Consider the following 26,696-nt stretch of genomic DNA (forward strand, 5'->3'; position numbering starts at 1 on the left):
AATTACTTACTTTATCAAATGAGTTTCTTTAAATATTAAATTTAGCTAGTTCGTGTGTCATTCACTCCATTTATTTATGAGAAACTATAGGAACTATAGAGCCAAAAAAAATGATGGAAAACCACTTACATTTGTTTGAATATAATAGTGAATGAGAATGTTTTATAAACATCTTTAATCATTAATTTTTCTAAAATTAAACAAAAAATAAAATAAATTTTTTGTATGTAGAATTATATAGCGATGTTAACAGAAAATATTGACATACCATTAAAATAACATATACCAAATTATTTTTGTTAAACCTGTTAAAAGTTATACACATTAACCGGAATCAAAATAGTTAATTTTAAGAAAATTTAAACCAAATTTATGAGTCGCCAGATTTATTTTTATTCACTTTTTCTGTACTTCTATGTGGTGTATTTATGTGGAAAAAGACATAATTAGGTAAAGGTGGGAATAGTTTTTTATAAGTATTTTCAAGTGGATCTCTTACCAACTGTGTGTTGCACAGGTATAACTTTTCAGCCCTTATTCTAGATCATCTCAATTGTTAATTAATTCATCTCTCTTCCTTCTTCCAATCTTTGTCGGACACAGTACGAGGTTCTCCACTAACGATACCGAATTGCATTACAATATTATATGATATATATATATATATATATATATATATATATATATATATATATATATATATATAGCTTTCGGTTTTTGAAAGCTAACTAATCAAATTGACGAAGAGACAAATTGAATTGCTCCACTTGAACAAACCGTCCATAATTTTAAATATATATATATAATCGAGTTCCAATTATTTTACAACGCCTTGTCGTGTACTTAAACATGCAAGATGAGGCAGTTAAACAACCCAACACATTGGAAAAACATCCAATGGAAAAAGGAATAACGAATCAAATGAAATTGTTGGGAACCCAAAACTTCAACTCAAGATATGTACAATTTCTACAATTATTGCACAACTCAAAGTCAATTGAGTTGTTGAATTATTGTTCTAGAAAGGTGCTGATGCTATGTCCCTGAATGCTGCTGCTGGAGCTACTTGTGTTGTTGCGTCTTTGGAATTCATCAGTTCCAGTTCTTCACCCAAATCTATGTCTATGTCTATGTCCATTGTTGTGCCGGATCCTAAGCAGCAAGCGCCACTCACCACTGGTTGCAACCCCTGCCAATATTTAACAATTATGGTTCATCAATTAAAGAACAAAACAAAATGGAAGTTTATATTATCATTTCACCAATGCAAGTTTTAATTTTTCAGAAGATGGTGAGGAAAAATTCATGGAGATTCAATGAAATGAAACACATGAGTTAAACCTAGTTGGACACCACCTTAAACCACCTTCGATCTAAAAGAGGGTTGTGGGTCGACAAACGATTATCATCACTAATTAATAAGTACTACATTTTTGTTTAAGCTCTTAACCGAAAGTTTAAAGACAATAGCTAGTAGTTTTGTACAAGTAACTCCAACCTTTATGTATAATTGTTTAAATTTTCAAATTATTTATAAAAATTAAAGTATTAAATCCATTAATTAAGAATCACAATAAAACTGTATATATAGCATTAATTAGTAATATTTGCTGTGATTTGTCTACTTATACCCCTTCAACTTGCAATTGCCTTACAAAAACTATAAACTAACGCACGCACGTTTCTTTGCATGCCAAGAGCCGTAAATCTTCATGCAAACATAATCATAGAAGATTACCATTAAAAGAAAATTTCACACACGGAAACAAGATCCCAAGGTTTCATGCATGCGTGTCTTCAAATCATACTACTTAACATGTTTTCAACAATTGCAGAAAATATATAAAAAGGAGCAGAAGTGGATATACATATATATATATTTACCTCCGTGAAAATTCTGGAAGCTTCTTCTATGGTCTTTGTGTTCAATATATATATTGCCAGTTCCTGTTGAAATCCACCACACCAACATTAAATCAAATCATCCCATGTTGATGACGTGATATAGAAGAACAAAATGAAAGAAATGAACGGTGACTTACCCTAGCCGATTGAATTTGGTGGATATTGAGAGTTCTGGGTTCCCTTTCGATTGAAGAAGTCCTTCCAAGGGGTAACATGGGAGCCTCCATTTTTGTTGTTCTTGTTCCCTGATATATTATGGCAATGATACCCAAATGCAAAGCCGATCATAAAATGAGAAAAGCTTGTTACTTTGTGAATGGTGGTGTATATGGAAACAACAAAGGACGTTGAGGTGGGTGGCTTATATAGTGGAGGAACAGGAACAGGAACAGAGAAGGAAGAGAGACATTGATGGCGGTCTATTGTGACGGCACGCAACAACGTGGCGAGGGAGAAGGTGGGGTGCACGTGGCAGGGTGGATTCGTGGGTGATGATACAGATGGCACTCCCAAATGACGCTGTACGAATAGAGAAAATGGAAACACCTAGGTCATGCGAACGTGTTTTGTATGGTTTCTAAAAGTAGAAAACAGAGAGAAAATAGCGTGAGAATATGTTTGATTTTTTTGTTTTCTGCAGTTACGTGTTTGATGAGGGTTGACACTGGAAGAATCGGTGGGCGGTCACCGGCTTCGGCTTGGGCCACGTCGCTCGACGGAGGGTGATAAACGTGTACGCATGTGATTCTGTGAATCGTTGGGGATGGAGACGTAAGATTTGTTGGGCCCAAATTGAGGCCTACGATGCTGCATGCACGTGACTCTTTGATTTCCTTTGCTGGATTCATTCATAATAATATTCTATTCCCTTTGGGTCAATTATTCTGTGACTCGCTTTCCCATCCCTCTCAAACTTTCTCTTTCTTCTTCTTCTTTCTACCATTTTCACTTCCCAACTTTTCGTCAATATCAAAGGTTTGGGTATTTTATTGAAAATATAAATTAGGAAAAGATAAAAAGGCTTTAATATAATAGGGATCCCAGTTGGATCAAGGCCCGAGTCATGAGCCCAACAAGGGTACAATGATTAGCTCCCAAACTAGGCATCATATGGGTTCCTTACTATGGCACTCTGTTCCTATACTCCCCTATTAAACAGGGGAGTTTCTTCCTCCACCACCAATTATTTTTTTCACCACCCCCCAAAATTTAAAAAAATCTCCAAAATAGTCTGTAAAATGTTTTAAAACGGATTTCTAAATTCGGTTAATTTTATTTTTTAATTTTTATATATTTACTTATATATATATATATATTCTTTTATTTTTTAATATAAAATATTAAAAGAATAAATAAATAAAATTTAAACATCCGAATTTTATTTATGTTTTTAGTACTTCATATAAAAATAAAATAAATAAACAAATATATATATATATATATATATATATATTTTCAAATCCGATAATTACTTAAATTGGATTACGAAATTGGATTAAGAAAATTAACGAATTTCGAAATTTGGTCAAGATAATTACTAGATTTTGAAATCCATTTACGGCATTTGGAAATATATATGTTTTAATTTTATTTTTATATAAGACACTAAGAAAAAATAAATAAAAGATAAAAAAATTATATATTGGATGTTATACCCTTTTGACTAGAGCTTGGAATTTATGTGTGCTATTAATTTATTGTATGATGATGTTATGTTTTATGATTAGTTTGTCAAAAAATTTGTTGAAAATTAAAGTAAGTAGTTAGTTAAGTCACTACTCGTCTTCCTCCTGTTCTCACTAATCAGGACTCTTATCCAAAAGCTTTTTGTTTATTGTGACTTAGATGAGGGACATGTAATATTGATGCTGATTTTGGGTTATGCTAGTGTTGCCAACGAATAAAGTTGGGATTGTGATCATGAACTGAGAGGGGAGAGGAATAATATATATATATATATATATATATATATATATATATATATATAAAAGGATAAAACTTTGAAATAAGATAATACGAATTCAAGTATCTTTTAAGACAAAGAACTAACAACACAGTCGATGTTACAATAAAGTTAAATAGTAAATTAAGAATAATATAAAACTGAATTGTGTTATGTTAATTTTTAATTAATTTTATGTCTGTGACAAAATTCAACATTATAATAATGGTAGTTACCAGAAAAAAAAAGGAATATGAGAAAAACCCAAGTTAAATGATTATATTTAAAATTTGAGGATGAAATTATTTGTTTCCATCTTATTTGGTTGTTGACTAATACATATGGGAATTTGGCAAGTTCCATGGTTGGTGCTGCTTGTCTATGGCTTTATGCTGTTGGTGCCACTCACTCACAAACCCTTTTAACATTTTCCCAAAATGATGCTATGTTTCTTCATCATCACTTATCCTCTTGTCACTTTCTTATCACTCAAATACAAATGCAAATGCAATCATGTTAGGCCCCACTTCCTTTCTTTTTCCCTCTTAATCTTCCCAACTACCTTTCCTCAACCAATTATCACATCTTAATCCACATTATAATCCTTAAATATCTTCTCTTAACAAACTTTACAGACCTCAACAAAATTACCGATTATGAAAATGAAAATGTGATAGCAAAAATTTGGTAAAAAACCCTCTGTATGAGTGCAACGGTAGAGTGTACCTATATACCAGAAGAGGGCATGTGAGGTAATAAGAAAATGATAAATGCCACAACACAAACAAGGAAAAAATTAAAACCCAAAACTTGTATTAATGCAAGGGTCAAGTCTCAACTTATACAAATGAAGCTGAAAAAAGGAAAAAAAATAAAAGGAAAAACAAGTTATCCTCGTTTTCTTCACCCAAACACAAACTAAAAGAACAGTCCAATAAAGCATCGCCATTGTCGAGAAGAAACACAATACAACTTCACTATCTCTCTCTTACTCTGTCTCTCTCTCTCTAACCGGTGACTTGCCCAATGAAACGGTGGTCCCACCGGAAGCCTCGCCGGCGAGCGTGGTGCTGCTCGTTCGCAATCCCTCCCGCTAGTCCTGAACTCACTTCAATCTCAAAATCGCCTCACAGAGCGCAACCCTTTCCCAAACGCAGCGTTTCGGTCCCTAACTCTCCTCAGAGCGCCAAATCCGGGTTCCCCATCGTGGGCCGGATCGACCCGCGCCGGATCTTGTCGCCGGGAAGAGTCTCTCCCATTGACTCCGATCCCACCCCCTCCGTGTCGCAACTCCGATCCCCTAGCTTTCGCGCTCCCTCCCCGCCGACGGTGGCGGATGCCGCGGCGCTGGACGTGAAGCTAAAGCTGCGAGGCAAGAACGGGGGGAGCATGGTGATGGAGGTAGACTCAGAGGTTCTTGAAGCGAACTCGGAGGTGTTTGCGGGTTTGATAGCGGATTGCAAGAGAGGTGGGGGTGGAGCGACGATGGAGGTGGAGAACTTGGGTGTGTTCAGTGACACCATTGAGCTTATGTTTGAAGATGATGATTGCATCACAAAGAAGCTCATCAACGTTGGCGTTTTTCGCTCCATTGACATTTTAGAGGTTCCTATTTCTTCACCTTTTGATCTTTGTTCATTTTACTTACATTCGCGAGTTTTTCGTTTGACAAAATTACTCATTTTGTTGCGGCCGGTGGATAAAGGGGTTGTTTTAGTTTTATCATTGTTCTCGACTTCAAGATTTGAATATGTAATTGGTTTGGAGAAGAAATTTTACCAACATCGGAATCTTATCAAGTTGGAGTAGAATTGAAGAATCGTCCTGTCTCTTGAAAAAAACTTGCAATAAAGTTTTCCATGTTAACCATAAAACTTAGATATAAACATTTTAGTATAAAAGCTATCTAAAATTCTTTTAATTACAAAATGAATTTGAAGTCTAGAATCAGTTTCACTGTATGGAATCAAATATATGAATGCTGGTATTAGATTAGAATAGTTGATATTTCAATATTAGTTGGGATGATTGAACGTGCATAGAAAGTAGCACTTAATCTTTGGCTGAGGTTGACCTGATATATATTGCTAGGTTTCAGCAGGAATTATGTTCACTAAGGGCGTTCGGTGTTGTTTAAAGTACCTTGAGGCGGTTCCTTGGACTGAGGAGGAAGAAGAGAAACTGAGGAGCCTTTTCACAAGATTTGAGTTCGATGATGCAACAACAAGAGACATTTTGGGAAGACTGTACTTGCACGACTCAGTAGATTCGCGGCCAAACGTTGCACAACAACTTGTTCGATCTATCACCACTTCGGAGGATGCAAATGCCAGAAGTGAAATGAAGTCACTAGTGAAGGGTCTTCTTTGCAAAAGTTCTGTGTATGAGAAGAGCCATCTTGAGCTTAGCAAGGAGGATCTATTTACTGTTTGTGAGTCGTGTTTGAGTTCACTTATCAGTCTCTTTGAAGAGGCATCAGATAGTATGCGTACTGAAAGGGTGATTACAAAAGACACGAGCAAGCCTCTGATTGAGCGGATCTCAAGACAGGTTGATAACATCAACTGGTTGCTTGAAATTATGGTGGATGGGCAAGTGGCAGAGGACTTTGTGGATGTATGGGCAGGTCAGGAAAAGCTTCTTAAAATGCATGACGTTACCTCTCCTATGATAAGATATGAGCTCAGTAGAGTCTCAGCACTTCTATTTGTTGCTATGGGTACGAGAAAACTGCAATGCCCTTTGGAGGCTAGATCAGGGCTTCTCCAAGCGTGGTTTGGACCTATGCTGTTGGACTTTGGTTGGCTTCAAAGATGCAAGAAAGGGCTTGATATGAAGGCCTTGGAAGAGGCTATGGGGCAGACACTGCTTACTTTACCTTTAAAGCAGCAATATGTGCTGTTTATGGAATGGTTTCGGCATTTTTCAAGACATGGCACTGAGTGCCCAAATATGGGCAAGGCATTCCAAATTTGGTGGCGTAGATCTTTCTTAAGAGGCTCTGAGGCTGTTGAATCAAGATAGATGGTATCGTGATTTGTCTTTTCTAGTGTTTAGAGTTGGAATTAAGTGAGAGATTCTAATTTATTTGAACTGAATAACGAAGTTAAGTAGGATCATTACCTTGGCAACTGACTGGCATCAGATTTTCTAGATGTTTTCCTCTTTGTTGTTTGTCGACTGCGGTGAATTAAAACCTGAAGGCTTCTACTCTATCTCCTAGGATCGCTGCCCATGTTTTTCAACTTGATCGAGTCCACTTAGGTGTAAATGGAATAAGGATAGATTTTGCGGACAGAAAAGTGTAAATCTAGCTTCCCCCAAAGCCGCCGTGATTGCCAAGAATCTCAACAAATCAAGAGTTGTGCTGTATATTGTTTGCTCATAACTTATTTATTTCCTAACATGTGTACCTAACCATTTGCTGAGATTAGTTATGAGAAACAGGAACGGAGATGGCGAATGCCGCATTCGAGCTTTTAGAATGGGTAATTTGGAGCTAGAATTATAAAACTTGATGATAAAATCATTGAAATTTTTCTAAACACGATTATACCAGCTAATTATTGAATTAGTAACAAATCCACAACAGTTCTTACGGCAGATAGCAAGACCTTCGGAATTCAGTGTCTATCTCGAATACATCACGATAACAAATTTCAGAAGTGAACATGTTGAAATAAACAACTTCTATCATGAGAAAGAAATTCTAAAATGAAAAATGCAGACAATCCTTCACGGACTTAAGTGTCAAAATTCAAAGCGCGGAATAGCCTAAAACAGTGGCTTCAATATCTGATACCCAAATTGGGATCAAGTTCGCATTTGATCAATCAGACTTGAAATTGATTTCTTTTTCTCCTAATTTAAAAATAGAATACTTTTGGTCCCCAATTTATGATAGTATAGTTGATGATGAAGGACCAAAAAGACTATTTTCAAAATAAAACTTAGTCTCCATACATAGGAAACCAAAAAGATATTTAAATCTAAAACAATTATTTAAATGGCCATCTGGCTAGGTGCCAAAGGTCAGTCGCCAAAACAGCCCCTTTATTGCGTATATTGTTAAGTTTAAGGTTGTGTATTCGGCCAGACCAATGGGATGTCTAGATCAGATAACTGTAGGAAGTCCGAGCTCCAGACATCATCTGTGGTAACCATTCCGTTTGTGCTAAATTCAGCATTCTGGCCAGAGGAAATACCAGCATGATAAGCATCCCAGTAGGCATCCAAGCCCTCGAAAAATTCGGGTAAAGGTGGTACATCCCCAGCAATCTTTTTTGGATCATTATCAGCCTTCTGTTATCACACAAGAACAAAAATCAACATCAACCAAGGAATACACACAAGCATATTACATGACAAAGTGCATACATAGGCTAAAATGCAGATAAACAAACACTGAATTAAGCTAGTGGAAGGATAAAGTTTCAAATCTCATTGTTATCATCATTTCCAGAAAGATTGAAGGCATTTTAAAACAAAATTAAGAGGGGTAGGGCGACAAGCCCACCAGATTCTTTGATGACACTTGGCTCAAAAAGCAGAACACCTAGATAGACAGCTACGGCTTTTTGTATGTGGGCCTTAAAACCTTTAAAATATAACTTCTGAGAAGAGTATAAAACAAATTATAATACTAAAAAGAATGGTGTGTGCACAGAAAGCAAACCAGAGTGCATGTCTAATACAACATACCCAGGGCAACAAGAATATATTCACTTTCCACAGATATCTAGCATAAACCCATACACCACAATCAATTGATAAAATGACAACGGAATTATGAAGGCAATACAAGAGGATAGATACGGTCATAAACACTACAGAAAACAAGAAGTGCTGAAACATCACACAAAGAAAAAGAAACAGTATAGGCTTCCAGCATTTCCCAAAAGAACACAAACAAGAAATAAATACTAAACCTCAGACAATTTGTCACCATCTTCAGAAATATCGTTCATCCGTAAAATATCTTCATCATCATTGTTAACAACTTGATCATTTGGATCAGAAGGATCCGCTGTGCCAGGTACAGGCATTGATGTTGATAGACATGATGTATATCCACTAGCAGGGACGGGATTGTCCGTTGGGACAGAGGCATCGGATGTCATAGGCAAGATGGGAACTGGTGCTGTTGAAGCAGTACAAGGTATGTCCAGTTCTTCATCGTTCCACTCTTCCTCATTAAATGGTCTTGCATATTGCGCACCATTCCTGGGACCAAGACCTTCCTTTTCAAATACCTTGCAGACTACATAGGAATGCTATCACAAAAACACACCAGGAGAGCAATTAAAATACAAGATGTAAAAATCAGCAACTGAGTTTAAGAATGTGTGAAGGGCACCAAACTAAGTTATATAGAAATAGACAACAAATCTCTTAACAGGTACAAGGCAAAATATTGAATGCAACAGCAACACAGTAGGAGGCAGCATACAGCCACCCTAAATTAGAGCATTCATAGATACCAACAGTAGCAAGAATGATACCATACATCCTTATGTTACGTTCATTTACAATCAAAGGCACAACTTCTATAAACTTCCATATATCAAACAGTTAACAATAAACTGTAATAGAGCTCTTTTACAAAAAATATTTTAACAGTGCATAATAATCAAGCTGTAAAAGGATACCTGTGCAATTCCTTTGTCAGCAAGGTCCTTATCTTCAAGCCTATGCTCATGCATAACCCAATTGGTTCTTTCACCTTTCGGCGATTTACCCTTGTGAAATATCAGTGTTCTAATCATCCCCACCGTTTTATGATTGTGCTGAACAACTCTATCCCTCCCAGTAGCTTTCCAGTACCCAATTTCAGTAGCGCGCTTCATCCTACTCCCACTCCCATATTTCTTCTCCAGCGGGCAGAAGAAGTACCATTCCAATTCCCCAGTTCTTAGACAAGACTTAGCTGAAAAACAATCCACCAAAAAGTAAACTCATTAATTTCAAGCAAACAAAAGGACGCAGTCAATAGTCCTGATTGAATAAGCTCCTCCATAATCATTTACCAATTAAAAAAAAAAATAAGATTTCGAAATTAATTAAACTTTTTTCTATAAAAGCTAGAATCAACTTATGCACTTAGCTTTCATATAATCTCTCTATTTTCTCCAAATTACAGAAGTGCAGAGTTTGATTTAGCTCAATCATTTCACTTTTTTTACCCATAACTGTTTAGGAAGAAATTTTTTTCTAATTGAAGATTACACAACTAAGCTAAATTGGGGTATGTACCTGGCAGATCCCATGGAGCATATTTGTATATGTCAAGTTCAGCAATGGCACCACCAAAGAACTTTTTTCCCATCACTTTCCTTTTCAGAAAGTACACGACTAACTCGACACCAGAGGGGTGGAATCGAAACCCCGGTATCAATTTCGATACAGCCATCGAATCGAAAATAAAACACAACACAACACTTTCGTTTTTTTTTAGTTTACTTTTAAAATTTGAATGGAAACCTCGTGCGTGAACAACGATTACTAGTATTTGAGGAACGACGTGTGCAAGGAAGGAAAAGAAAAGAAAACCCTAAATGGTAGAGAGATGTGTCAAGTCCAGTGGCGAAAGCGGATCCTCGAGGAACAGCGAAGCCTTGCACGGTTAGTGAAACAGGAGCGGCGGCCGACGATGGATAAAGACACTCCAATTTCAAGGTAAAGAGACATCGGCGCGGTGAAACCCTAAATGGAAAATGGATCAATTCGAGAGAGGGAACGAGCGACGAAGCTCGGATGAGTATGTGAGGAAGAGAGAAGAGAGAGAGGAAGAAGAAAATTGAAGTTGCGATCGGATTTGGTACTAAGCGAGAAGGGTGAATTTTTGTAAGGGAATTAAGCTACTCTCTCTCTCTATATGTGTTTGGTCTGAAAATAGAATTGCAAGTGAGGGAGTGTTACTAGAGAGGGTGTAGTAGCATAGCAACCGCGTCCGGAACACGGTGAAGGTTCTGGACTCCTGGCCCAGCAAATACAACCAATAAGAAAAAACTTTTAATAAAATTAAAATTGATTACATGTAAATAAATTTTAAAGTGACGAATGTAAAAGAATTTTATTTTATTTTATCTATAATCATATATAAAAGAATTTTTTTTTCATATTTCAAAATATCAATTTTATCCTTTAAATATAATAATTTATTAAATTTTTAAAAATTAATTATTATTTTTATAAGTTTTTTATAAAATTGATTATTTATACTTTTTTTTATTTTTTTATTTATCAATAGTTATTCTTTTATTTATTCTGATATATTTCACTTTACTTTTAATAAATATAATTTTAATTTATATATTAACTTAATAATATTGTAATATTATTATCTACTAATATAATACCATACATATTTTAGTTTATATATTTACACTTTTCTTAAAATTTCTTGAGATAGGATGAAATTTTTTGGATACTATAATTTTTGTTTGAGTACAATGAATAATAATTTTCTAATGACTAAAAGTTTCTGTATATTTCTTTACAAAAATTAAAGTAATATTGTCTAAACTTGGAGTATGTCCGTATAATTTAATCCTTTTTTAATGTAATATAAATCATGTTAGTAAATTAAAAATGATTGAAAATGGGGTTTTTAAAGCAATTAATATATAGTAATATTATGTAATTGAAATTTTAAACTGCCATAATATTTAATTAAAATTAATAAAAAATACAATAGGGATTTATATATATTTAATAATAATGGGATATTATCTCTTTTTACAAGTTAATCTAACTTAGGCATTTTGACGTTTTTTTTAATAATTATCCCATCTAAGATTCTTTTATATACTAATATATATATATATATATATATATATATATATATATATTGATATTAATTTATTGCATAAATTTGGGACGTTTTGAATTTATTTATTTTTTTCTGATAAATGTTTATTAAGAGGATTTTCATTCACAATCGTAAGATACAATTTTACTGAATTTTGTGGATACTACGCAAGACTTGGATCAGAAGTTTTACGTTCTATTATTATATTTTATGAAATCATAATGGCAAAATTTCAAACAAATAAATTGATGCATGAAAAATAAAAACGGAATGAATAATATCAAGAATAAGACCCAGCTATGGTTACCATTTTAATAGTAAAAGATTTACTTAATATCTTCCCTATCTAAGTACCTATTTTCATTGCACTTGTCTCTTAAAAGCAGTTTTTAAGGGATGTAAATTTGGCCTTCCTTCCCTCGTATCAGAGTCAATTTTATTTAACTTTGAGAACCTAATTACGTAGAATTCTTATTTATAGAAGCTTGACAAACAAGATTTAAGCTTGTATTAATAATAATTATTTTCTAATTAAGACCACTTGCTGAAATTAAATTTGTAATAAGATATTCAAAAGTCAAGGTTTAGTTATATAACCCCTTGTTTTGGGTGCGTACCTGTACAGATCTAGATACAATGCCACCAAACCAGAAGAAGCATTTTATACGATTGATGTGAAGGTGAGACAAATTTTCACCAAAGGACATAATACAATCAATCATCTTTAAAGAATCTGGATCACAATTTTTAATGGTCACGTAATCAACTCTGAGAAGACAGACTCCGTTGAACATCTGAGAACGAGATCAGGAAAAATTACAGCGCAGATCGCTTACACATACACTGAGGCCTGTCCACCATTTCCTCCACAAGGTCAGTATCCGTTCAACACTTTTAACACACTTTCAGTTTACCCAACAATCATATTAAATGTGGTTTGTCCCGCTCAAATCACTGTACACTCTGCACTGTCCCTCTGCATTTAGGAGGCTAATGCAACTTCTCCAAGCAGCAGAGCTTCATATGATACGAAGGAAATGAAATAAAAAAGACCCAGCTTCAGTAAATATAGCCTGGTACACTATGATTTTGACGAGTTAGGATCTTCATGGGGGAAAAGAGGCTTCCCGTTCCCACTATTAATTCTTCCCTCTGTTGAAAACTTTAAAGCCATTTTACAGTGAACCAACCTTCCCCTTTAGCTAATTAATTACAAGGGTTGGCGTAAGAGGAAAGCAAGTGATCACCATGGCAAAGTATCTCATAGTATTCCATTCAAAACCCTCTGATAATAATCATACTGCCGGGTCCTCCAAGCATCCAGGCTGCTGCTGATGAGTGACAGCACCAAGGAGACACATTGCTGCCAAAAAGATAATAACCCTCTTAATAATCACACACCCAAAAACGTTTTACATTTAAGTAGGTACCATTACTAATATTGAAACCTCTTCAGTTAAACTGAGATGAAATCGCTTTCGTAGGTTCTGTATTGTCCGGGCACCACCTTTAAAACATGGGAAACCTGAATCCTGATTCCAACATTAACAAAAAAAAGAGAGATTCAGAGCAAATCCAACATGAATAGAAGTCAGGAAAGTCAGGAGAGTATTCTTGATCCACACACATGAAAAAACAGAAAAAAGTGAGGTAAGAGGCACTTAGTACTACATGTCTAGTTGAGAACAAAGACAAATCTTATCACTTGATATAAGAGAATCATGAAGATGAACCAGTCTAAAAGTTTACGATCAAACATCATTGAGAAAGAAAAAAAGCAACCACTCTTTTATGGAAAATTAAAGTATAGTAAGAAAGGAGGTTTTTTTCCTGCCTTAGTTCAATTTGGAACAGCATTATCAAGACATACAACCTCGATTCCAAAGCCATGTTCAAGAACAATCTTTCTCATTTTCTATCCCTGCCCATTGCTTAAAACAACTACTGTATTTCAGTAGGCCAACAGTATGGTAGATACCGGTCATCCACCAACTCCATACCAAATGACAACAAAATGTGGAAACATGTATCCTTTATTCACCAAGAATTTCTTGTTATAATTATTGTCCTCAATAATTTCAACACCAAACAAATACCTACCCTCCAATAGCAACAATTTCAATAGAAATTACTTGTAGAAAGTACAAATAGCATCACATCACCAGCTTTCTAAGAGAATATTTCCTTTTTTACTCTTCTTATTCCCACAGAAATGAATTTTATTCATTGTTTTAATTTTGCATATTAAAGTCGTCCGGTGATATGAAGAGATCCTTGAGCATTTCATTGTTCTAGTGGTCTCTCACTATACTCCAGGTTTTACCTAACTTAACTGTAATCAACAAAATTCACAGCAGAAATCATGTTAGCCAGCTGCTCTTTTGCATAGGATGTGAGTATTAACTTGTCCAGAAACACCATAAGCTACAAGCCTACACAACAGGAAGGACTGCAGTATTTAAAAGGTCAATCTGTCAGCAATTAGAGAGTTAGCTTGTTAGTTAATTGGTGGTACATATTTGTTTGATAGGCTGAGATAAAAATAATGAAGATCGATTGCCTATAAATAACAGAGGTGGAAAGAGAGGAGTATCTTGTCATCTGTGAGAGAATTGGAGCCTTTGGGCATTAGAGTTCAGAGTGTAAAGTTCTGCAAATTAGGCACCGTATTTGGGGGAGAACCCTTATTCTTTCTAACAAGAACCCAGGTTTCCATCATATATTGAGATATTTTCAGTCAGTACAGTTTGTGCGGTTGTTTGAAAAAGCATTATCTAAGTAACCTATTGTGTTGTTCGGGTAAGCTGGAAGTACAATCCCAACCAAACAGAACAGAGGCAGACTATAAATTATATGACCATTCATGTTACCTGCAACATCTCAACAAGAAGAATGATGCGCTCGGCATGCTTGCGGCAAGTAAGGAAGCCTTGAATGCATAAAACCTAAAATGTAAAGGACAAAGCAACATATAAAAAATTAGAGCTAACAATAGCATGTCATCTACAATCTCTCAGATAAAAATCAGAAGGAGTTTTCGTCAGCACCTTAAAGTAATCAAAGAACTCACTTGGAACACCCTCAGCATCAGAATCCATAACCTAGCACAATCCAATGTTGTGAACTTGTGATCATTGTAGATAGAAATATAATATATAATCAAATGGACATTTGAATATGGGGAGTATAATAGAAAGCAAACAAACTCAGTTTTACCTCAAGAAGTTCCCGAGTTAGTTTGAAAGGTGCACTTTCAAAGTTAACACCACCAGGTGAATTAGAGAGCATGAAGCCAAAATCAATATGTATGATATGACCTTCTTCATCCAATAGGAGGTTCCCATTATGCCTATCCTTTACCTAGATGACAAGAAATATAAAAGAGAAATTTGAACAAAAAACATCCAATGACAATCAACAGTATAGTGTTATCATTCAAATTGTCACTCAGCATCAATTACTAAGAACTTTCACACCTGCAGAAAGTAGCACACCAGGGAATATCCTGCCATACTTTCAACAAAGTTTCTCTGAAAGAAAGCAAAATTATCAGAATAAAACAGAATAACGGAAATGATATCATCTCCATTTTAAACATAAAAACAAGGTATTCTTCATCACGCACGTCAACATTAGCAAATTTATTAAACAAACAACTTTTAAAAAGTAATAATCCCTAAAAATTTAAACATTGAAACAAATGGTTGTAAACAGTTATTCCAGATTAAATAAAGGACAAGTACAAAGGTAAAGTAAGAAGCAACCAGACTGAACTGATCAAAACAAATAAGCTCTAGTACATCTCAGAAAAGGGTCCATGGATGTTAAGCCTAAAAGAAATCCGTTGCTTAACTAATGTTCCCTATAGCTACAAAACTGCAGACTGTCCCTAAAATTTTTTCTTTGCTTCAGTGCTAACAGATGTCCAGGAGATCTTGAATGTAAAGGAACTTCTTAAATAAATTTTTCGACAAAGCATTTTTCTTTACAGTGTCAGACAACGCTTTTTATTTTGTTTAAATAAAGATTTGTTGCAAAGAAAGAAAAGTAACACATAAAGGAGGCCAATAAATCCACCTGAGAAAAACTAACAAACAAGCAACCAACAAATGCTAGCAATACATTTTCAACACTCTTTCTGACAGAGTTTTATTGGGTGGTGAAATTCATGTGGATCCGACTCCCGTTTGGTGGTTTCCATTCCTAAATTAGTCACATTCACATGAAATTCCTAAGAGGAGAAAATCTGTTAGAAAGAGACTGTGTTGCCAGCACTTCTCCCAACAGAATAATTTATGTTCATATCTTTTCTTCATATGAAAGTTAAACAAAAAATAGTGCAAACATAGTTGATGTCTATATAATAAAATGTGAAATTAGAGTATTAACAATAGGATCAACAAGTTCAGTCTACAATAACTCAGTGCATCTGCATCTTTAAATTACCTGGGCAAGTTTAAAACTGGAAGAATTTTCTTCATACTTAGCACTGAAGAATTCACGTAAGCTTGAGATGTTGGGATATCTACTTTTGATAGAGTGTAGAGAAGCCTAGATAGCAGAAAAAAATTTTAATAAAAAAGGCGAAAATTTGGATATTTCAACACATTTAAATTGTGTGAGCATAGAATTACCGTATCTGGAATTGTTTCAATAATAGCTGTGTAAGAAGAAGTACACAGAACTTCATATGGTCGCAGCCAGAGGGGTAGGCCAGCTTCTTGGAAAATATCTGGCATCAAAGCCCAATGATTTTAAGCAATATGTAAGACACAGTTCAGTTCACATAATGGCTTAAACTCACATAACAATTCAGAACATAATGAAAATATGATCCAATATTTATCATCAGCAGCTGTTAGATGCATATAATCCAACTTGCTGTTTAGACAATTTCATTCATGCTATATAGTACACACTTCCACTAACAGCTACTGCATAAGAAACTGCAAACAAGTAGATTTATCAATTCTAGAATCACGCATCCAAGGCAGAATTTGTACTTAGATTATGAATGACACTATTATTATAAAAGAACCTTACATGACTTAGCAAATGAATGAGAATGAAATTTTTAAGGAATAGTTAATAGAACATGTTCTGATACTCAAAGATTAAAGGCTTCATTTAAATTCAGGGAAGCATGCGAAAAAAAGAAAATACAATAACTTGAACGGGAATTTTTGTTTAAGTTCGCCAGATCATATATAAAATAATAGCCTTATTTATTTGAAGTTAAACGAACTGTATTAGAAAAGAACCAGCTTTTTCAAAAAACTATATTTAAGGCTAGGTTTAGTTCAGTTCAGACATGTTTTTGCCCAGCCTTGGTAAAGGTGCATATCTAATAGATGTAAAACAATAGTAAACTTTCTGGTTCTCACAAAATAACACTTCCGTGTCATTCAGATCCTACTTAATCTAACTTCAAAGCAGGCAGAGGCAAAGTATAAACCAATGTTCTACTTAAAAAGGAAACTCAGCCTTATTTTCCTTTTTATCTTAATTGTTCCATTTAGACATAGATTTTAATCCTTTACTGATAATCCCATTTATACTTCATCATTGGGGAAACAAGAAAAGATAAAACAAATGAGAAAATCATTTTTGCAACATAATGAACATCGGCGGGAAAAGAACAATTAAATTATGCACATGAGGGTGGAAAAAAAGGTTCCGAAAGAGCACCTACCATAGAAGTGAGAAATAAGTTGAACAGCCAGATGCTCCTGCCTGCAATCATCACCACTCTTAACAATAACCTATGTGAAAAAAGGAAAATTGTGCCACCGTGCTCAAAATATTTGTAATATAAAGTAAAGCACAAATTCTGAAACAGAAAAAGTAAATAATTAATACGGATGAAAAGCCAGCCATGCTTATAAATACTACTAAATAATAATAAAAGACAACGAATCAAGTAACTATTTTATTACTAGAAGTATACAGACATTATTCAGAGCCCGCCCTTTTTCTTAGTAGTCGTCATAAGCCTTCAATCCTAAAATCTGTGACATTTTTTCCACCAAGGCAAGTGGAAAATTTCAGATTGTTGCTTCGTGGATATCAAGCGCTTTTTGAAAGCACAAATTATTAAGTGTGATTGTAAAAAAATTGTAAATAATTTGACTACAATCTATTTTATGTCCATGAGCCAAAGGACTCGATCTAAATTAAGAAAAAGTATGATCTATAACAACTCAACATTCATAACCGAGCACATTTATGAACATGTTACAAATCAATATTTCAACCATAAATTCATTAAGGAAATGAACACAATTTAACAAATGGTGCGACTTCCTATTATAGTAAAATAAATTGTTCAAAAGATACTTCAGTTGCTTCCTTTTTCTGGTTAAGCATAATATCCAGTATATATCTTCATGAGTTTTCAAAATAAGTATACACCAGCATATCAAGCAAATTAATTTGTTTGAAACTTGGCACTTACAGATCGCAAGTCCCAACCAGGTAACTTCCCATATATGGAAGCCTTGCATATCCTATCCTTCTTTGCCTCCCAAAGTTCACCGGACAAGGCATCGCTGGCTTTGGGAGTAATTCCATTAGCCTGTTGGAGGAATCATGTTACATATGACAACTACACATTCATGAGGTTAAGTGAAATTCAATAACTATGGCTCACCCTTGGTTGTGCATCAGATGAATCTTGACCGGCACCTTTCAAAGGAAGTCCAAGAGGTGCTTCCCCTTTTGCTGCCGCAGCCTACCAAAGGTTCAAATGTTGACAATAAAGACAAACAAAAGTCTTCCAATTAAAGAACTCTTGATGCATAATTACAAGGGAAAGATGAAATGTAGTAGTTATAAGTCCATTTTCCCAAATGGTTATTTGTTTCCTCATTGTAATCACAATGCTTGAAAATAATTTGTAACAGAGCGGTGAATGTCAAATAAATTAATTAACAAAGACATCAAAAAGAAAGAAGTGGTAAGATACAATCTCCAATCCCAACCAACATTTGTTTATAGTACATGCCAGGTTTTTAAAGGCAAAATCTTTCACTTAAAAGGTTTGTTTTAATAACACGCATCAGTAGTTTATGTTACCATCCTTTGTCCTGCATATTCTATAATTTAATATTGTCAGTTTTTGATTACGCTATATCTTATTTACGACATATATTACAGAATATCTTCTGTTTAAATCCACTTTTAGTCCCTATGGTTTTGTGAATATTCAATTCTGGTCCCTTTAAAAATTAAATTGCAAATTTGGTCATCCAGATTTCCAAAATAAAATTGTCACATATGGTGAACCTAAATATAAGAAAAGATAATTAACTTCATCATATTTAACGATATCATCCCTAAAACATCCTGCATTTGATTGTGATTGTACTTTCAACGACTCTTTAATCAAGTCAAGACAATTAAAATTAAATTATTTAACTGACTTTCTTAGTGAGTGTAAAATTAGTTATTTTTACTTATATTTGAGTTCCAAGAAAGTACATAATTTAAAAAGCAGCAAAACATCATCGACAGACAGGATTCATAACAGTTTCTTAATGAAGAGAGTAAGAAACAAAGGATGACAGCATGGTTGTTAAGGGAATATAAAAGAAGACTACAAAAAACAGGAAGATTTGCAAAGAAAGAATGATCACTGGATATCTACTGTAAGGGAGGAAAAAAAGTAAATGAATTTGGGTACTCCAAAGCACACAGTCCACTTTTATAACCAGTCCTGATTCACTTATTGACCCACCCACTAATGAAAAATAGAAATTAAACGATATTAATTCCTTTCATCATAGGCTAAAGTGCATGGAGGAACCAGATCACCAGATATATGATAAGTAATTTCTTAAGGAGACGTGGCTGACTTTCTCTAACAAATTAAGACTCAAAACCAGATTAGTAGAAGTTTAGACAAAAGTATTGTCAATAGCAACCATAATAACAGGGTAAAAGCACTCTAGCTGACCTTTACTTCCTCTATTGCCACCGTACTTGGAACACGGCGATGTTCCTTCCTCCGGGGAGGTGCTTGGTCCTCAATATCTTCCAATCTAACCCCAGGATCAGCTGTCAACACTACACGTACCCATTCCAAATCACTGCCACGTCCTGCTGCAGCTTTGTCAGACACACCATCTCTATGAATTGAAGCAGAACGCTGACTGCCACCATGTAGATCAACCACTTCAATTTGCTCTGGCTGACCATTTAACTGTGTTTCTGTGGAAAGATTCACACTAACAAATTTGATTTTTGCCTCAGATATATGAGTCATTGCCTGGTCAATTGCGTGAGCAGTTGAACTGGACATCCTATCATTGCTATTGCGATAAACCTCTTGTGCTGTCCGTAACGGATAAGCCCAGGGGGGTGGTCTTTGCATGAGCGCATCTCCATTTGCCAAAGGAATTCCCCCTTGAGAAAGTTTTTGAGAACTTGATGCCTCCTTAGAATTACTATACCAAACAATTGCAGGGAATGAAAAACGTCAAAAGAAAGCTTTTCACTTTACTATTATTCTTCACAATGTTGAGGAGTACTATCCATGTAATACCTTGGCATTTCACATCTCAAAACCTCTACACAGATCAGGAAAGGTGCTTTCTCCCTAGAATTCAAGAGAACAGCTTCATCTTCAGGTATGTTAAGCACACGATACATGCCCTTTCCCAATGGAAAACAAACACCTAAAAACATAAAATAAGCAAGAGTCATACAGAAGCAGGGAGATAATGAAATTTACTTAGCATAAGCAATTAAAAATGCAGCACAAAAATTCAGACCAACTCTTTGAAACATACAAAAGCATACATGAATCCATTATCATCAATAAACATCATTCAAATAATATAATAATGGGGAAGAAGTACCTCCAGTGTTCTGAACCTTCACTACATGTAGATTGATTTCCACAAGCGCCTAGAAATATGAGAATAACAAATAATGAGACAGAAAAGGAAACTTTAATAGAATACAAACATATTTCTGTGATCTGTCTTTAACTATGTTAACTAGACTGAGAAAGCATCAAGGAAAAATGTAAAGAAATAACCTCACGAAGAGCACTTTTGCGATCTTCAAGTGGAAATACATCCACTAACCCATACGACGTATCACATAATGACTGCACAAACTCCAATGAATCATGGTATGCCCCTTTCCGAAACTGAGATGGACTAATTGGTAATGGTGGCTTTGTGCTTGATTTTTCACTTTGCTGCGTTGGGGATCCAGGTTTCTTCTGCCAAAATAATAGGATAACCCCCAGAAGAGGCATAACAAAGTGATATATTAGAAATTATCCTGTCATAGATTAAAACTAATGAAACACAAAGGAGAAAATAAAAATAGATTTAATAATGCATTGATAATATAGTCGTACTCCTTGAACCTACGACTATAATTAGAGATTTCACAAAGATGGACCATTTCTAATGCCATGCAATATATCATGTTTATAGAATCCTACCATTGTTTATTTAAATCCATTTTACAACAAAAATATTTGGCTTATCCTTATCCCTCAAAGATGAACTCTGATAAAAGCTTAAACTTAAATTATTTGGAAAAAAGCTCACCAATGGCTTTACTATATCTCTATCACACTCCCTCAAGCACAAGTCATTAACTTAACTGCTGCGTAAATGTGCTGAAAATCAGTTTTTATTTTGAAGAACAACTCCAGCATGGATTGAACTTTCTAGCCATTTGATCATAGAGGATCTATTATCATGTTAAGGTCCAAGTCTCCAAAAAGCTTATGTTTTTAGGTAAGGCTCATGAATGAATTTAGTAAATATCTAACAACAACCTTACCATCTCATAAAAATATATTAGTTGAATCGAGCATGGAGTATGAGGCATTCCTAAAGCTTATGTTGATCACCTTACAATACCTCAGCTGGCCCCACAACTTAAGAGACTTCTTCGTGGTGAAACCCACCAAGTTGTGCAATGCCAACCGAGGCTTCATTGCTTCATCAACTACTTCTATCATCTCCTCCACAGACACCCCTGCTTCCTCCTCCTCCCCTCCTAACATCATCAAATTTTTATTCTTGCACACATGATTAGGGCCAAATTTTTCATCACAACAGAAATATTACTCCTTTCTAACTTTTTCTTGCACTTCCGCATGAGTCAGCCTCCATTATGGATTTCTTCCTCTAACAGTATTAGGAAAAATCTTATTATTAACGGAGGCTTGAGATGCAACAGTACTTGCCTCATAGTTCTTGTGTGCACCAGTTAACCATTCTTTCGTTCCAAATCTTGAACATGGTATGTTCGAAAAGATCCATGGCTTCCTTCTTGAACCTGACTCCTATTATTTACTGTCCAATTCATTTCTTCAATTCTACTTGATTTGTTTGTAGCTTCCAATAATATATGAGGTTCATACAACTTCAATTCTACTCCCACATCTTCTTTCAGCCCATTCATAACAATTCATATAAAATGTTGTTCTCTGAAACCTTCAAAAGAACCAAGAATATTTCTCAAACCTAGTGACAAACTCTTGCCCCAAATTATCTTCCTTCAATGCTCATAAGACTGAAAGGGATTACTCATAGATGCAGGTAGAAACCTCTCCAGTAATGACACCTTGAATTCTTCCCAACCTGGATCACCCTAACACATCGACCTATAATGCCACCATAACTGCTTCCATCTTTTTACCAAGTGCAACCATACAAAAATAACATTTAAGCTTTGTCTCCACCAAAAAACATTTTTTCTCCAAAAATGTTGGAACGTCAAGTTTCTGCCATTTATCTCTTCCACTTGAATCTGCTGTTAATTCATTTGCATCTATCTTATTTTGAGAATGTCTTATCCACAACCTCAACAACTTTTCCAACATTGATTTAATCCTCATTAGACGTGATTCTTGCTTTTGAAATCTTGCTGATATGGTTTATTGGTTCTCTTCCACAACTTTTTCAAAATTTTCAACTCATCCCTCCATTATGTTCTTTCTTTTACCCTTGTGCAACATCCACATAGCTCCTATCGTAGCTCTAATACCCATTGATTGAACTGGGATCAAATTTGGATCTAGAAAGCGTACCCAGAGAAACAAGAATGCCTTTATTGATCTTAAAGAACTCCTCACTCAGAAACAGTTCTCAGTTGAATTAGTCTCAAGCATTTCAAGAAACCTAAAACTTCCCACACAAAACTATACAATTTTCCTAACAAACTTCCCCTCTTAATAGTTTCAGCTCAACTAAATCACAGCTAAACCCATCTAACGATTACACATTTTAATTTTTCTTATTCTTTCTTTGATACAAGCATTTATGTAAGTTCTTGCCAAAGAACTTCCTGTCATGCACATCCTTGATCAAGATCAGCTAGGTAATCTTCTTACCAAGCCCTTTTCTTGTCACGCTTTTTGTTGTTAATGTCCAAACTCAAGGTATTATTGGCTTCCTCTTCTCAACCACCTTGAGCTTGGGGTGTATGAGTATATATTACTCTTTATTATAATATAACTGTCTACTGACAACTGTCACTAGTTAGATAGAGTTAGTTACAGTTCCAATGGTCAGTAGTAAGTCAGAGTTAGTTACAGGACAATTGTCACTAGTCCATTAGCATGTATAAATACCTTTCTGTACCTACTCAATGCAGCTGATTCAATAAAATGAAGAACTTTGATGGATTTTCTTTTAGCTTCTGTCAACACTATATGGAAGTTCAAAGAGGGCTACGATTTAAACATTGAAGGGCCAAAATATGAAAAATTAATGGGTTTCAACATTACAGTAATTTCATACGAGCTCACATTGTATATAAAAAGAGTCAACTGAAACAAATATGGAAACAAGGAAATTGTCAATTTTCCAAAGTAGAGGGGTTGACTGCTAGCAATAAAGCTAATAAAGATGTCAATACAAAATTTAAGCAATGTCTGAGTCTAAATGAACATTATAAAACAGACTTTCTATCAACAAATCACATAGAGCCATTATTATAAAACAGACTTTCTATCAACAAATCACATAGAGCCATTAAGCAACTTTTATTATTAAAACAAAATAATTAGGAATCTTTATATACGGGTTCCATTCACACTTTTTTGCTTTATATTAATTTCCTCAAAAAACTTAAATCAAATGATAAACAAATATTCAACAGACCTCTTTCTGTCTTTTTGGACCCAATAGCTCTGAATCTTCAATTGAACGGTCACGATCTCTGAACAATTTACGAAAAAAATTATCAGTACCTGGACTACTTTCAACTAAACCACCGTTATTGATGTTTGCATTGGCCATACTACTTTTAGCATCTTCTGGGTGCACACGAAATAATCTTTTGAACAAGGAAAACTCAGAAGACTCTTCTTCCTCACCGTTGGGAGTACCTTCTTCAATCTTATCATTTGTATCCTTCTTGTCCTCAAATTTATCCTTTAATAATTTCCGGAAAAACCCTTCTTTTTCATCCTCTTCAGCAGGTTTGGCACATTTCTCGTCAACATTAGTAGCTTCTCTGTTATCATTCCTATCACTCCCGTCCTTCCTATCTTCCGATTTCTCTCGGAACAACTTTCGAAAAAATCCCTCTTTATCTTCATATTCTATTGTTTTAGAGTATGCTCTGTCCTCAGAATCATTCTTGCTATCACGAAACAACCTCTTGAATAGTCCCTCCGAACTTGAAGCTACATCTTCATCTTCACTTCTACTGTCCCTTAAGAGTCTTCGGAAGAAACCATCCTTTTCTGAGTCTTCATCGTCACCTCTACTGTCCCTTAAGAACCTTTTAAAGAAATTATCTTTTTCAGACTCTTCATCATCTTTCGCAGATGACTTCCTAAACAGAAATGCATCACGAAATTTTTGGCCCAGTTCATCATCACCTTTGCTATCTCTCAAAAGCCTCTTGAAAAAACCATCCTTTTCAGAACCATCATCGTCTTTGTCCACTGACTTCCTAAAAAGTAACGCATCTCTAACCTTAGGGCCTGGCATAAACTTCTTAAATATCTTGTTCTCGTCTGGAGACATTGGTTTCCCATCCTCTTGCAAATTGTTTCCTGAGGACGGTGAAAATGATAAAGACTTCTGACCAGGTGGTGAGGATGTTAGTGACAACAAGCGATTTTTTGATGACAGTAACCTATTCAAAACTTGGCTCTTCCCTCCAGGACTTGGAGGTTCAGTTTGAGGCCTAATTAGAGGTGGCCACTCACCCATCAAGGTGGCAGCAATCTGACACTTCTCCTGAATCCTACTAATCCCTTCATTATCATCAGAGTCCTCAAGCTCTGCCAACAAGAACCAATGTACCTTCAAAGCAATTTTAAGCGACTTCGAGCACACATCTATCACATATTTATCCAAGGATGGACTAGGCTTGTGTATCATCATGTAACATATCTGGAACAAATAACTCTCAACACCTTGCAACGGAAGTGTATACATTCTATTGCAGAGATAATCACGCACCCCCGCGTGATCATGCTTATACAAGTAGCTAACAGCAATCCACTCGCAGAAGAACGCCGAGTCAAAGAACCTGATGAGCCACCCATTTTCACCAGACTCACCAGTCAGATTCGATCTTGATGCTATTTCCCGGGGTTCTTCAGTGTAACCAAGAGTCAAACCTAAAAACCTCACCATCCTCAATCTACTGTCATCAAAGAAACACCCTAATTCCAACTGGATCAAATTCAAAACAACTAAAGCAAGCTAATGCTACTGTCACTGGCTACCCTTGAAACATAAACCCTATAAATCCCTAAAACCTTAGTGAAAACCCTAATCCACTCACAAACCGATATTACCCTCTAGCAAATTGTGCAATTCGAATGACTAGTGCAAAACCAGAAACCAAGATACAGAGCAGAAGCCTTTGCACCAGTCAAGCGAACAAAATATCAGTGCAAAGCCTTCAATTTTCTATACACCGGAAACTGAAGCTACAGGTGAAACATTGAAGAGTTACCACGGAATTTGCCACTGGAGTTTGAATTGCAGGAAGTAAAGATACCGAAATTGCGATGGAAAAGTGAACCCGATTCTGTAGTTATTCGAGTGCGTGGAATTGAATCCAATATCTCAGCGGATCTTCGTAGCTTCTTCAAACGACGGCACCTTCTGGATGATTGTTGCGGTGACACCGCTGCTGAAGTGGAGGTCGTCGTTACTTTTTCAAGAGTGAATAGACGACAAAAATGAGGTGCTGCTCTAATAAAACATAAAAAATATAAAGAACAAATTCATCGTATAACGCGGCATTATTTTATATTATTAAAATTATTATTGTTATTATTATATTATGATATTATGATGATGAATGTTAAAATTTTAATTATGTAATTATAAAATTCTCGAATTTATGACATTCGTGATGATTTGTAAAGAAATGATTGATCAATTGTATTTGCATAGTCTGTTTACTTTATACTATTTTATATGATACACTTTTTAAACTTTATAATAAATAAAACTAGTATTTTTTTTAATTATTTATTTTAAAATTAAAAGTCTCAATTTTAAAAGTATTTTTATTTAAAAATATATATATATATATATATATATATATATATATATATATATATATATATATATATTCATCAAATATCACAACTTGACAGAACAAATGAACCTGACTATTTATTGAGGTCAGATTTCTATTTAATTTTTGGTGTTGACCATTAAAATACATTAATACTAATATTTTAAATTCTTTTTTTAATATGTTTTAAAACCTTAAGATCATCTTATCAATCTATTTTTGAAACACAAATAGGGATGGCAACGGGGCGGGGCGGGGACGGGTTTCACTATCCCATACCCATCCCCGCATAAAAAATTCATCCCATCCCCATACCCAAACCCAACGGGTATCAAACTTTTTTCCCATCCCCATCCCCACGGGTAACGGGTATAATCTCGTACCCATACTCGTACCCATGTTCTAACTACTTCAATATTAATTTTTATAAAAGAAAAAAAATTACGGTAAAGAAAACATAATATTATGAAATATTCAATATTAGGAGGATTTTCTTCGATGCCAAATACATTAAAA

General features: G+C 35.0%; 4 protein-coding genes across 6 annotated transcripts; 1 reads left to right on the plus strand and 3 right to left on the minus strand.

Annotated features, from left to right (window-relative positions):
- Positions 1–779: 779 nt before the first annotated feature.
- On the minus strand, positions 780–2,278 carry LOC114177437. Its single transcript, XM_028062774.1, has 3 exons — positions 2,043–2,278; positions 1,885–1,947; positions 780–1,189 (listed from the first exon to the last, which is right to left on the minus strand). Exons 1-3 carry the CDS (start codon positions 2,130–2,132, stop codon positions 1,019–1,021), a joined length of 324 nt encoding a protein of 107 aa, XP_027918575.1. The 5' UTR covers positions 2,133–2,278; the 3' UTR covers positions 780–1,018.
- Positions 2,279–4,708: 2,430 nt separating this feature from the next.
- LOC114178734 (BTB/POZ domain-containing protein At2g13690-like) lies at positions 4,709–7,251 on the plus strand. Its single transcript, XM_028064793.1, has 2 exons — positions 4,709–5,452; positions 5,939–7,251. Exons 1-2 carry the CDS (start codon positions 4,874–4,876, stop codon positions 6,869–6,871), a joined length of 1,512 nt encoding a protein of 503 aa, XP_027920594.1. The 5' UTR covers positions 4,709–4,873; the 3' UTR covers positions 6,872–7,251.
- Positions 7,252–7,521: 270 nt separating this feature from the next.
- Positions 7,522–10,760, minus strand: LOC114178735 (NAC domain-containing protein 82-like). The gene is made up of 4 exons (XM_028064794.1): positions 10,100–10,760; positions 9,496–9,773; positions 8,776–9,120; positions 7,522–8,149 (listed from the first exon to the last, which is right to left on the minus strand). The coding sequence occupies exons 1-4, from the start codon at positions 10,254–10,256 to the stop codon at positions 7,922–7,924; spliced, it is 1,008 nt and encodes a 335-aa protein (XP_027920595.1). The 5' UTR covers positions 10,257–10,760; the 3' UTR covers positions 7,522–7,921.
- A 1,438-nt stretch (positions 10,761–12,198) lies between these two features.
- On the minus strand, positions 12,199–25,842 carry LOC114178681 (phosphatidylinositol 4-kinase beta 1-like). 3 transcript variants are annotated; one of them, XM_028064727.1, is made up of 16 exons: positions 23,792–25,841; positions 20,698–20,886; positions 20,516–20,564; positions 20,200–20,332; positions 19,612–20,101; positions 18,307–18,387; positions 18,112–18,231; positions 17,350–17,419; positions 16,292–16,389; positions 16,104–16,208; positions 15,134–15,187; positions 14,874–15,017; positions 14,705–14,758; positions 14,528–14,602; positions 13,106–13,189; positions 12,199–13,020 (listed from the first exon to the last, which is right to left on the minus strand). In XM_028064727.1, the coding sequence occupies exons 1-16, from the start codon at positions 25,280–25,282 to the stop codon at positions 12,919–12,921; spliced, it is 3,339 nt and encodes a 1,112-aa protein (XP_027920528.1). In that variant the 5' UTR covers positions 25,283–25,841; the 3' UTR covers positions 12,199–12,918. The 3 variants fall into 3 exon arrangements, 2 of the variants coding, with proteins under 2 accessions (XP_027920528.1, XP_027920530.1); XR_003603364.1 differs by lacking the exons at positions 12,199–13,020; positions 13,106–13,189; positions 14,528–14,602; ... (1 more) ...; positions 14,874–15,017; positions 15,134–15,187 and having other exon boundaries at positions 16,187–16,208; positions 17,350–17,390; positions 23,792–25,842; XM_028064729.1 differs by lacking the exons at positions 12,199–13,020; positions 13,106–13,189; positions 14,528–14,602; ... (4 more) ...; positions 16,292–16,389; positions 17,350–17,419 and adding an exon at positions 17,505–17,665 and having other exon boundaries at positions 23,792–25,842.
- Between the last annotated feature and the right edge of the window lie 854 nt (positions 25,843–26,696).

This window comes from Vigna unguiculata, chromosome 3 (genome assembly GCF_004118075.2).
Source record: "Vigna unguiculata cultivar IT97K-499-35 chromosome 3, ASM411807v1, whole genome shotgun sequence".
In the NCBI taxonomy this organism is placed as follows: Eukaryota; Viridiplantae; Streptophyta; class Magnoliopsida; order Fabales; family Fabaceae; genus Vigna; species Vigna unguiculata.